This window comes from Ovis canadensis, chromosome 16 (assembly GCF_042477335.2).
Source record: "Ovis canadensis isolate MfBH-ARS-UI-01 breed Bighorn chromosome 16, ARS-UI_OviCan_v2, whole genome shotgun sequence".
In the NCBI taxonomy this organism is placed as follows: domain Eukaryota; kingdom Metazoa; phylum Chordata; class Mammalia; order Artiodactyla; family Bovidae; genus Ovis; species Ovis canadensis.
Window position 1 is genome coordinate 18,346,174 of NC_091260.1, and position 13,087 is coordinate 18,359,260.

Consider the following 13,087-nt stretch of genomic DNA (forward strand, 5'->3'; position numbering starts at 1 on the left):
AATCCTAGACTGAAAAGGGCAGCAACCTGCTCTACCTGGAAGCAGAACACACTGCAGAAGTAACTGCCACCTGCTCTACACATGTGTTTAGCTTGCGTTAAAGGGCACATGCTGCCCGAACATCCTGCTAAACACAGAAGTGCAGTCCTAACTTGTTATTGATGGTAAAGGTGGAACAGGTTAAAGTCTGAGTAACAATATCCAGAAGGCTCAACTAAGGACCAAAGACTCTTAGTTTGAAGTAAATTTTGATATCATCCAAAGCTTGGGATGCAAAATGACTTGGGTCAGCAGTGGAAGCATCACTTGGAACTTGTCAGAAACTTTCAGGTCTTTCTGAACTTCCGAATCAGACTTTGCATGTTGTTTAAAATCCCCTGGTGACACTTCTGCAAGTTCAGGAACAAGAACACGGCCCTCAACTAAAGAGGAGGACTGGCAATGGTCCGGGGAAGAGAGGACCGCTTCTAGGTATACCCGCCAGCTGCAGGACGATGGTAGTTCCAAGATGTGTCCACCAGCCCTTCACTGCCACCAGGTCATGTGTTTGCACAGGAATGGTACACAGATGGAGGAGAAAGGTTATGCTCCATACCTGGGGTCTAAGAGTTAGCTGAAGTTTCAGAGTATCAAATGATCTAATTACAAAACTCAAGTCCCTTTATTCACTTTCTAAAAAAACACAAACATGAGAATAAAATAAACACATCCCGCTCACTAGCCCTTGCGGGACAGGCCCAAGCCCTGGATAGAGAGCCTGCGCATGTCTTTCCTCACACTTAAGTCTGCATCTTCTCAGGCATTCCAGGCTCCCGGGTTTTGACACCTCTTGCAGGGCAAAGGAAATGGAAGCTAAAAAGAGTCACCTACAAGAGGGTCACAGCGACCTTACAGCTATTTGATGCTAGTGGCTTGTAAACTCTGATTTGCAACTCTCAGAAACTGATAGTATCAACTAAGCATTGTTAAAACCCTACCACCCCTGGCTAACCTTTACTGTCAATTCTTTGAAACTGCATCTTTAGGGGTGGTTATGTTCCTTCACTGTAGCTTCTGATTATCCTCAAGCACAAACCCTAAAATCCATACACAGTCTCTAAGTTCAAGTACAAAGGTTCGCTTCAGGACAAACCCCAAAGTGATGTAGTGTTTCTTAACATGTCTGTAGTGTCTACCCTGGACAGGCTAGCTGGATGGCAGCACAATATGGGGGCTCACATGGTCAACTTTTCTATAGCCCCACTTGCTCCCTATTCTATCTGGACACGGCCCCACAGTCCACATTGAATTCTGAAGTCAGTGAGGGCTTCGGCCTGTCTTCATTCTGAAGTTGTATTCTTATGTAACTGAATCCAGTTCTTCACCATTAATTCAACGGAGCTTCCAAAACATGTCAGGCATATTCTAAAAAGAAAGATAATCAAATCAAAACGTTAGTTTTGTGTTATGTTAATTTTATGTTCCCAAAGGAATTAAGCTAGAAAGAAAAACTTGAAGCGAATGTTTACACTCCATAATGGAACTGAGGTTTTCTCCTAATACAGGCACAAAGGGACAATTTGTCTCATAAGTTTCCCATGCGAGCCTGATGTTCTTGCTTTGTTCACTCACTGATGCTTAGTTTACTAATCAAAAATAACAGACATCTTACAGACTCTTTCAAAGAGAACACCAACGTAGAATGAGGGGGTAAGGCACACCGTGATGGTTACCCGCAATGGCTGAGAGAGTCCACCACGGCTTACTTGTGATAACTTTACCAACCCCTGCAAACAGTATTGTTTTGTGCATCTAGAGCTGATTTTTAAAACTAAATTTCAAATGTGAAAAAGAAAAAAAGGGTGCTCATAGCAGAAGAATCCCATGGTAGCTGACAGTGGTAAACTGAAATGCTTAATAAATACTACAAGGAAACCCAAGAGGACTTAAAGCGGATTCTGAGCGCCACTGAGGAGGCACTTTAGAATGCACTGCTTGGTTTTATATTCAAATTGTAAGCCCAAGTTAACTCAATGTCTGGGGAGAGACTCATTTAGGCAATTTCACAAGACTTTAATGTGAATTTGGCGTGTGCATACCAAGCATCCCAGCTGGTTTTTAATGAAGCATCTATTCATGGCTTAAATGTTCAGCTCTGCTGGCACAGAAAATCACACTCACTGACATAGGAAGAGGCTACTAATTAGTTCTCAGTAAAAAATTACTCACAACAAAATGAAATCCATTTGCAGTAAACACTTTTCTGAACAGATAAGAAACGTGAACCTTGGTAATAGCTTATCCCTTTTCTATCCACTTCCTGTGTCTATAAGCCAGAGGTGAATGCTCCTGGACAGAAGGCGGGACACTGACCTTAGGAAGCATCTTGGGATGGAGCAGCAGGGTCCTGGCTTTCAGGCTCTGGAGGCGGTGCTGGCACGGCTTCTTTTTTCTGGGCTGCCAGGAACTCATGAATTGCTCGTTCTATCTGCGGTCTGAAGATGTGGTTCAGTTTGGGATCCACCACCTGGGAAATAATTCTGTCCACTCCAGCTTCTAACATCCCTGACCTTGAGAAGACAAACAGATTATTGCATTATTTAGCCTGCAAGTGTCATGGGAGAGTGCAAGAAGTATCCACCTGGTCCAAGGTACAGGCCCGTGAGAGAGTGCTTTCAAAGGACGGTGCACTGAGCACACAGGGTTCAAGCCATGTCGTCTTTAGAGGGCAATTCATTATTCCTAGTTCACAATCTCAGCCACTCTCAATGCAACCTTGTACAAAAGAACCAAACAAAACTCCCCCAAAGACAAACAGTAACAGGACGATCGAAAGAAAAGACGCCGTGGGGAGATTTGAAAACCTCAATCCAGCAAAGCCAGCAGACCTCCCACTTGACTCCACTCCCCTCAATATCTATTCTTCCACACGTCAAAGCAGAAGTGGGCCCCAGCAGCAACCCTGCTGCTGTTGCTGCCAAGTCGCTTCAGTCATGTCCGACTCTGTGCGACCCCACAGATGGCAGCCCACCAGGCTCCCCCGTCCTTGGGATTCTCCAGGCAAGAACAGTGGAGTGGGTTGCCGTTTCCTTCTCCCATGCATAAGAGTGAAAAGTGAAAGTGAAGTCGCTCAGTCGTGTCCGACTCTTAGCGACCCCATGGGCTGCAGCCTACCAGGCTCCTCCATCCATAGGATTTCTCAGGCAACAGTACTGGAGTGGGGTGCCATCACCTTCTCTGAGCAACCTGGCTACTAAGCCCTAAATCTTATACAGCACAAACCAGTCAGGGCTGGGAATGCTTACAGCATCCTCAGCAATTCAAAGGCCTTCAAGTTGTGCTACATACAAGGTAACGTGGAAGCAAACAAGTAAACAGACAAGAAATAGATTGTTTCTAAGCTTCTAAGGGGCTAAAATACAGCCCCAGTGCTTTTTGAAATAGAACAATAATTAGTCAAATGTCTATATTCAAACATTAGGGATGGGTAGCAAGGAAGATTATGGTCATAGGAAACAATCACATTTGAAGGGTTTGGAACATAGTTCATGCAGGGTCAAACTGACTTGTTCTCCTCAAAGGATTAAAATATTCAAATACCATTCACAAGTGTGGTGGACAGGTTTTACTTACTTTCCTTTAGACTTGAGTTCTTAGGCCATTCAAGGTTTTGCTTGGGTAAAAATAGGTCCTGATGTAACGGGGCAAATGGTGTGTCAGAGCACAGCCGAGGAGACAACCGAGCACACATACGCAGCCATGAGTGAGATGAGAAACAGGCCCTGAACTGGTTAGGCTGAGCAGTCAATAAAGTGCTCCCTAAACCCAGTGGTGACGGACAGCTTATCAACAGGAAGCCTAGATGTAGACAGTGTGCGCCCACGGAACACCAAGGCCAGCAGCAGCCCCTGGGTCAGCGAGGAAGCAAAGCCACCTCTCCTTAGTCACAAGCCAAGGGCTACCGACCTCCATCACCTTGCTTCCTGCGTCAGGTTCTTTCCAGGTCTCTTTCCAGTTTCAGTTGTCGCTCAGTCGTGTCCGATTCTTTGCGACCCCATGAATCGCAGCACGCCAGGCCTCCCTGTCTATCACCAACTCCTGGAGTCCACTCAAACTCACGTCCATCAGGTCGGTGATGCCATCCAGCCATCTCATCCTCTGTCGTCCCCTTCTCCTCCTGCCCCCAATCCCTCCCAGCATCAGGGTCTTTTCCAATGAGTCAGCTCTTCACATGAGGTGGCCAAAGTATTGGAGTTTCAGCTTCAATATCACTCCTTCCAATGAACACTCAGGACTTATCTCCTTTAGGATGGACTGGTTGGATCTCCTTGCAGGCCAAGGGACTCTCAAGAGTCTTCTCCAACACCACAGTTCAAAAGCATCATTCTTTGGCTCTCAGCTTTCTTCACAGTCCAACTCTCACATCCATACATGACCACTGGAAAAACCATAGCCTTGACTAGATGTACCTTAGTCGGCAAAATAATGTCTCTGCTTTTGAATATGCTATCTAGGTTGGTCATAACTTTCCTTCCAAGGAGTAAGCGTCTTTTAATTTCATGGCTGCAATCACCATCTGCAGTGATTTTGGAGCCCCCCAAAATAAAGTCTGACACTGTTTCCACTGTTTCCCCATCTATTTGCCATGAAGTGATGGGACCAGATGTCTTTACTAGAGGTGAAAATCTGACCAAGGAAAACAAAATACCAAGAGTACAGCTCCCTTTCCTGGAGATTTTTAAAGTGCCAGGAGGAAGTAAGAAGTATTGTCAGGTGCCTAAAACAGAAGATGAAACAAACAACTATCATGTAGGTTCCTCCAGGCTGGAGACTAGGATACAGCGTCTGGGCCTGAGCAGCGCGGCTGGCCAGCCAATGCTGAGGGCTGCAGTGTCGCACTGGCAGGGTTAAGGAGTGAATCTTCACTGTAAAACATCATTAGAATTTGCCTCAAATTCAAAATGTTAGCAGGAATCACAGACAAATGTCTCAGTACGACATCCAAATTCATGTTTTCAGGTTAAATACATTCTTGATCAAAGTGAAAAGCAGGGAATAATTACGTAGGTGGTAAAACTATGAAAAAAAAAAGGGCAAGGAAATAAGGACCATCCAAGTGAGGAGTTGGAGAAGGCAATGGCACCCCACTCCAGTACTCTTGCCTGGAAAATCCCATGGATGGAGGAGCCTGGTGGGCTGCAGTCCATGGGGTCGCTAGAGTTGGACACGACTGAGCAACTTCACTTTCACGCATTGGAGAAGGAAATGGCAACCCACTCCAGTGTTCTTGCCTGGAGAATCTCAGGGATGGGGAAGCCTGGTGGGCTGCCGTCTATGGGGTCGCACAGAGTCGGACACGACTTAAGTCACTTAGCAGCAGCAGCAGCAAGTGAGGAGTATGGTCAACTTCTGAGAGAACAGGTACTGGGAAAAGTGGGAGGCGGGGCTGGGATGGGTAGGGCGTGGGGTTTGGAGGGTGCTGGTAATGTTCTATTTCTCAACCTGGGTGGGACTACAGGGATGTTCTAACTATTTGTTACACTGCACATCTGTCGCAAGCACTTTTCTGTGTTACATTTCATATGAAAGCTATATGAAGAGAAGTGCCACATGCACACCTCAAGGATGGTATCAACACGCATTAGAAATTAACAGTAACGTTGACAGTCTTCATGCCATTATTGGCACCTTTTCAAATATTTAAATTATTTTGTGCTTTATTTTCTTAATATGGTTGCCAATCTTTTAGAAGGTAGGGTTAAAAGTTTCATCTGATTTGTTACTTAAGCTGTCACATAGTTTTTTTTTAAGGACTAGCAATAACTCATATGCAGAGTACACCATGAGAAACGCTGGGCTGGATGAAGCACAAGCTGGAATCAAGATTGCCGGGAGAAATATCAATAACCTGATATGTAGGTGACACTACACTTATGGCAGAAAGTGAAGAGGAACTAGAGCCTCTTGATGGAAGTGAAAGAGGAGAGTGAAAAAGTTAGCTTAAAACTCAGCATTCAGAAAACTAAGATCATGGCATCTGGTCCCATCACTTCATGGGAAATGGATGGGGAAACAACAGAAACAGTGAGAGACTTTATTTTGGGAGACTCCAAAATCACTGCAGATGGTGACTGCAGCCATGAAATTAAAAGACGCTTCCTCCTTGGAAGGGAAGTTATGACCAACCTAGATAGCGTATTAAAAAGCAGAGACATTACTTTGCCAACAAAGCTCCATCTAGTCAAGGCTATGGTTTTTCCAGTGGTCATGTATGGATGTGAGAGTTGGACTGTGAAGAAAGCTGAGCGCCGAAGAATGATGCTTTTGAACTGTGGTGTTGGAGAAGACTCTTGAGAGTCCCTTGGCCTGCAAGGAGATCCAACCAGTCCATCCTAAAGGAAATCAGTCCTGAATAGTCACTGGAAAGACTGATGCTGAAGCGAAAACTCCAATACTTTGGTCACCTGACGTGAAGAACTGAATCATCTGAAAAGGCTCTGATGCTGGGAAAGACTGAAGGTGGGAGGAGAAGGGGATGACAGAGGATGAGATGGTTGGATGGCATCATTGACTCAATGGACATGATGTTGGTGATGGACAGGGAGGCCTGGCGTGCTGCAGTCCATGGGGTTGCAAAGACTTGGACATGACTGAGTGACTGAACGGAGATTGAGTAATAACTCATATAAGGACCAGTGCCAGACGTGAAGCAGCTGCTTTGTGAGTGGCAGCCACTGTCCCCTTCTTTTTGAAGGACTCCTGTGCCAGTCTGCTCAACAGAGGCACAGGTCATGGGTAATGAATCCAGAGCGACAAGGCACTGGACATCTTTTGGAGTCATGCTTCTTCCCTATCTTTGAGAACTTTTATAAATTTTAGTTACATTTACAAAGATTCAGATTTCATCAGCTATATTCAAAGTGCCAGCATGTTAATAAACATTCTTTTCTACATTACAAAACTTTTTATTTTGAAATTATATGTTCATAGAAAGTTGCAAAGAAATACATAGGGAGGTCTATGAACTCTTTACCCAGACACCTCTAATGCTTGTACTGTGTATAACCACAGTACAATATTGAAGCCAGGAACATAAGAGGGAAAATTCTGTAACCATATGTGGTGATGGATGTTAACTACTTATTGTGGTGATCATTTCAAAACATACATGAATTGAATCATTATGCTTGAAACTAATTACACCTGAAACCAATAAGCTGCATGTCAACAACACCTCCGAAAAGGCAGGTGGCGGGCAAAAAACTCCAGAAAACCAGCATGGGTACTCGACCTCAATTACATCTCAGTTATAGCTGCATTTGTGTGTCTGGATACATGGCTCTGTGCAATTTCATCGTAAGAAACCTCATGAATCACAATTACTCACTTGTATCCCACCCTCTTCCAGCTACCCTTTCCTAGCCACACTCACATCCCTCCAACCCTAAGCCCTAGCAATCACTAACCTATTTTCCATTTCTATAATTACATGTCAGTTCACGAATGTTATGGAAGTGGAATCACGCAACATGTATCTTTTTGATACTAGGTTTTTTTCACTTGGCACAATTCCCCACCATTTCTCTTTTTAAAGAGGAAAGCATCACAAGCTTTTAGATATTCCAGGAGAGTGAGTGATCAAGAAAACCTGAACATAAGCACTGGTATTAAGAACAAAAAAGAAAAAGCTTATCTCAGGACACCAGATTTCATGAGCCACCTCCACTTTTGTGCCCAGTGACAGGCAGAAGTCACTTGGATGCACAATCAATAGCACCTCATTAACTGAGGTTCAGTTTGCTATTATGAAGAATATACTTTTAATAAAACTTCATGCCTTCTTGAACACTACCATTACACTTTAGAGGGGTCATGTGGATTCAGAAAATCTGTGTAACCCACACTGGCTTGTGAGAAGATCCGGCTGCTCTTGCCCAAGGCTCAAACACTGATATATTGGTATGAGCTTCAGTGTATGTTCATGCTACACTGAAAACTTCAAAGAGCCTGAAATATGTCCTACAATTTGGAATACCTTTCCTGGTAGAGACGTGCACAGGAGGCCTCTGTAGGTATCAAGAGTTTTAATTGAGTTCTTGACTTCCCTGGTGGCTCAGACAGTAAAGCATCTGTCTACAATGCGGGAGACCCAGGTTCGATCCCTGGAGAAGGAAATGGCAATCCACTCCAGGACTATTGCCTGGAAAATCCCATGGACAGAGGAGCCTGGTAGGCTACAGCCCATGGGGTCGCAAAGAGTCGGACACGACTGAGTGACTTCACTTTCTTTGCTTACTTGAACTTAACTGGGGGGTGGGGTCTGCTGCCACCTGTATGTCTTATTTGCTAGAAGGTACCATGCACTTGGGGCTTCCCAGGTGGCTCAGTGGTAAAGAATCTGCCTTCCAATGCAGAAGCCACAGGAGACACAAGTTCAGTTCCTGGGTTGGGAAGACCTCCCGGAGGAGGAAATGGCAGCCTACGCCAGCACTCCTGCTAGGATACCCCATGCACAGAGGAGCCTGGCGGGCTGCAGACCATGCGCTTGACCGAACAGGGCCTTTCACGGGCCTTGTGAGTTACACTTGCGGTTACTGCCTTTTCACTTTCAATTCTGCTTACTTACTGAACCACACTCTGCCTCAGACCATTTCGCAATTGGTTTTTGTTCATCGTGGGATTCCATTCCTGCTTGTCCAGATGTGTTGACACAAAATTATCCACTTTTTGCCTCAGGTTTTGGTAAGCTGGCTAAAATATTAAAAAAAAGGGGGGGGGGGCAAGGTCAGAAGTTACACGCACCAGACTTTTGTAAATTTGCCATTCAGATCACAGATTTTCATAGGAATGCAGAACTTCAAGTCCTTAATTACACCCCAGCGTGTCCATGAAGTCAGCATACAGCACAGCAGAGCGTGGACTGATGACCAACACGTGCGCCTGCTTTAGGGCATGCATGTGTGCGTGCTAAGCCACTTCAGTTATGTCCAAGTCTTTGCAACCCTGTGACTGCAGCCCGCCAGGCTCTTCTGTCCATGGGATTCTCCAGGCAAGAAGACTGGAGCGGGCTGCCATGCCCTCCTCCAGGGGATCTTCCAGACCCAGGGATCAAACCCATGTCTCTTATGTCTCCTGCACTGGCAGGCAGGTTCTTCACCACTAGCGCCACCTGGCAGGTAGGTATGAGGCCAGATGCTCTACTGCCCTGCTTACTTTTCAGATAACTCTATGAGGGTGGTCCTATTAGTTCTCTTCTGCACTCATGTTAAAGGATTTAGGTTTAGAAAAAGTAAACAACTTGCCTACAAGGCTAAAACGTGGCAAAGTCAAGGTCAGACCCAGGCTGTTCCCAAATTAAAAGGAAATGAGTTCTAGCCCAGCTCTACTGCTTACTAGCTCTGTGACTTTCAACAAGTCAACCAACCTGAGTCTCAGTTATTTCCATCTCTAAAACAAATATTACTGCCCCACTTACCTCATAGGGTGTTCTCAGCAACAAGCAAAGGCCCACGAAAGCCCTCTGTGTAAAATGAAGCCACCCAGCCCTCACAAACACAGACTGAAGTCAAAGTCTATGGAACACTGGGAGAGGCTGACAGGAAGCAAAACTTCAGTCCCCAAAGGAGCTTGAATGGCAGCACTGCTCTCTAAAGCCAACTAGTATGAGAACAAAATCAGAAAGGAATTTGATGAACACAAGGAATGCATGTGAACACAAGGTGCACTCTGAGCCTCCAAGACCTTCTGGTACCATCAGCTGCTGTCCAAACCAGGTGTAACAGTGTGCACTGCCGTTTCACACTTCACTCCTCTCTCCTCCCACTGTGGCCAACTCACTGATGTTGCATTTAGCAGTGTGATTTTCTTTGGCCAATGAAGTGTCTAGTAGCTCAACTGGTAAAGAATCTGCCTGCAATGCAGGAGACCCTGGTTTGATTCCTGGGTTGGGAAGACCCCCTGGAGAAGGGAAAGGCTACCCACTCCAGGATTCTGGCCTGGAGAATTCCATGGACTGTGTAGCCCATGGGGTCACAAAGAGTTGGACACGGCTGAATGACTTTCAGTTTGATAATACTGTGTCGCTGACAAGAAGTCCTAACGTGGTTGTGCCATCTGGCAAGGCTCTGGTGCTCTGGTGACCTCCTATGAGGGTCTATTCTTTGCAACCTCTGTCCCTCGGGCCTGGGATGTAGGAAAACTACACATGCAGAGATGTTCCCCCAAGCACAGCTTGGACCTAAGCCCAGGTTGCCTATAGCTGAGCCACCAAGTCTATCCAGACCAGCTGAACTTTAGCTGACTTGCAGTCCCATCAGCATGCAAACAAATGCTTATTATAAGCCACGAAGATTTGGTTTATTATACAGTGTTACTCTAGAAAAAGTCTGTTAACAGTCAGGTGTATGACACTGACAAAGGAATCAAGAGGCCTCAGTTCTGTGAGCGGGCTCTTCCCAAAGGCCAAGACTCACAAACAAAGACTCTCCACCAAACCTGAAAAGAGAAAGGCAGGGAGATGGATGAGGACCAAAATTCACAGATCCCCATGTACTATCCACCTAGCAAGTCCTTCTTCCTGGTAATTACCTTCCCTTTTTCACAAGGATAGGGCAGTGGGTGCCACATTCTCCTGGCCACAGGGGTGGCTTCCTGAACCACGTTTAGACGATGCATGTATTTTCTGGGATTTTTTTTTTTCCTTTAACTGGAGCCATTTTGAGAGGAAGAAGCTGTAAGATGTAACCGAATGGATGACTCTGCTCTGTAGTGACATGGGTTAGATAGCCCTGGTGGAGAATTCTTGGTTCCAAATGCAGCCCTACCCTTCTGGCAGTTTTTTAAATTTTACCCTTCCTTAGATTCCCACAAGTCAATAGATTTGCTCACAGAGTTAGATTTGTCACTCCTAACCATCAATCCTGACGCTGTCTCTTTTACTATTCAAAATGATTCACCCAGTTTTAGGTAGGACTGGTTACTGAAAAGGACAAAGGACAGCTAACGTCACCAACCAAACTCTAACCTTAACAGACCCTGACAATATAGCAAAATCCCTTCAGTTCATGAAGTGAAAGATCTACAGTGCCTGTCACTAACGCTTTATTACACTATCACTTTCCCTTAACCTATCAATCTATTCTATTTATTTATATTTTGGATGCATTGCAAAGTAAATTACAAACATCAGCAGTACACATTCCCTTCCAAACATCTGCAGTCTGGGGTGGAGCCTAACAATACGCAAATCTAACAAGTTCTTAGGTGATGCTGATGATCCAAGGACCACGCTGTGAGAACGGTGGGACTAAAGCAACAAAGGATGTGCCTGGAGACACACTACCTCAAGAGCTAAAGCAACCTGGTGACAACTAGAAAGAACATCTAAGGGGGTGTTAAGTGGTGAAGGCTCTGATTCCCTCTACCCCAACAGATTCTCAATACCGACTAAAACAAATGTATACCGCATGGGTTAAGCCACATAAAACCTAGTGAGACATAAGAAAACATAGTGGAGAACTTGCGATGGGAAGCTGAGAGCACCCAGGACTGGAAAATGTGAAAGTTCTGTCAATACATATGTTAAAAAAGAAAAATTAAGTAATTCATTCCAAGGAGAGAACTGCTCCATGCGTTTTTTAATCTTGGAGAATAACAGTATACTTACTATACATATTGTCTGGTCTACACTTCAGTTTTCTACACCAGAATACACACTTTGAGGACAGGATAGTGACATGCTTGACCCTGTGTCCAGAAACCTCACCAATAAATGTTTAATGGATAACCTATCTTTAAGGCCTAGTTTTAAGCTCACAATCTTCCTGTGAGGTAGGCAAAAGATTTCCATGTTGGGCTCAGAGAGGAGAAATCACTTCCCAAGCGGAGCCCATTCAGTAAGAGAGCCTCCTATGTCTACAACCACAGTCTTGTGAGAGAAACTTCTGAAAAGGGAGTAAAAAAAAAAAAACATTTCAGCGACTACTCTTTGACACTTAACACCAGTGACTTCACTGAACACAAATGAATCTAGGCAAGGTCAAGTGAAACAGTATTAGCCGGTTGACCTGTGGCATTAGGATCTAACAGAATCTTTCAGCCAGTGATGAAATACAAAATAAGGGTGCCGGTTCTACGAAAATGTACCTTAATTAACTGCATACTCAAGCCTGCAAATCACTGAGCTAGAGAAAAGGAAGAAAGGCTGATGTTTGTGCATTCATACCATTCCTGCTTACTTACCCGGTTTTCTCCGGTGTTCTTAACATACTGAGATTTGTTACTGTTGTGCTTAAAGGAGTCTCATCTTGGGAAATACAGGGTCGAGGCTGTAAAACCGGTACTGGGTCCCCAAGTTTAAAGTGCCGTTGGGCTAAGCCGCACAGAGCAAGGATGGGGCGGGGAGCCGAACCCACGTGGACATCCCTCAGAAAGCTTCCTATACTGCCCCAAGCGGTCTCCTCGCTGCTGAGATTTGAAAAGTACCTTTTGTTTTTCTCTCGTATTTGGTAATGCGAAGCTGCAGCCCTAGCAGCCTCACGCCCAGCCCGCCCTCCATGAGCCCAAGCCGCCTCCGCTGACCTTGGTGTCCACGTCTGCCAGGCAGTCCCGGCGGAAGCTGTCAAATAGACCCCGGCTCTTGAGTTGCTCCACGATGAGCGCGATGAGCTGCGGGTCGCCCGGGGGCAGTGAGGCCGGGTTGATGGGGCCGCCGCCCCCGCCGGCCCCGCCGCCGCCCGCCGCCGCCCCCGCCGAGGCCGGGCCCGCGCCGCCGCCGCCCACCGCGCCGGTGCCCCCTCCGCCCCCGCCGTCAGCCATGGCTGCGCGCCGGGCCCGCCAAGGGGCCCGAGTAAGGCTTCCTCTCAAGAACAGAGGGCCTAGGTCGTGGAGAGGTGGCGGAGGGGCCTGAAAAGGAGAAGGCGGCGGCGGCGGCGGGGACGCAGGAGGAAGGCGCGGCGCCGGCCTCCCCAGCGGCCGCAGCAGTCTCTCAGGTAGCCGAGCTGCTGCCGGAGGCGGCGGAAACCGCCCGCCGCGTCCCGGACGCTCTACGGATGACGTCACCGCCGATCTTTGCATTGTGGGGCGGGAGGTCTTCCGGCAGGCAGCTCCC

At 46.3% G+C, this 13,087-nt stretch overlaps 1 protein-coding gene across 1 annotated transcript; it reads right to left on the bottom strand.

Moving 5' to 3' along the window:
• Positions 1-639: 639 nt before the first annotated feature.
• BOD1 (biorientation of chromosomes in cell division 1) lies at positions 640-13,015 on the bottom strand. The gene is made up of 4 exons (XM_069556173.1): positions 12,559-13,015; positions 8,606-8,730; positions 2,353-2,549; positions 640-1,404 (listed from the first exon to the last, which is right to left on the bottom strand). The coding sequence occupies exons 1-3, from the start codon at positions 12,793-12,795 to the stop codon at positions 2,354-2,356; spliced, it is 558 nt and encodes a 185-aa protein (XP_069412274.1). The 5' UTR covers positions 12,796-13,015; the 3' UTR covers positions 640-1,404; position 2,353.
• Positions 13,016-13,087: the final 72 nt, after the last annotated feature.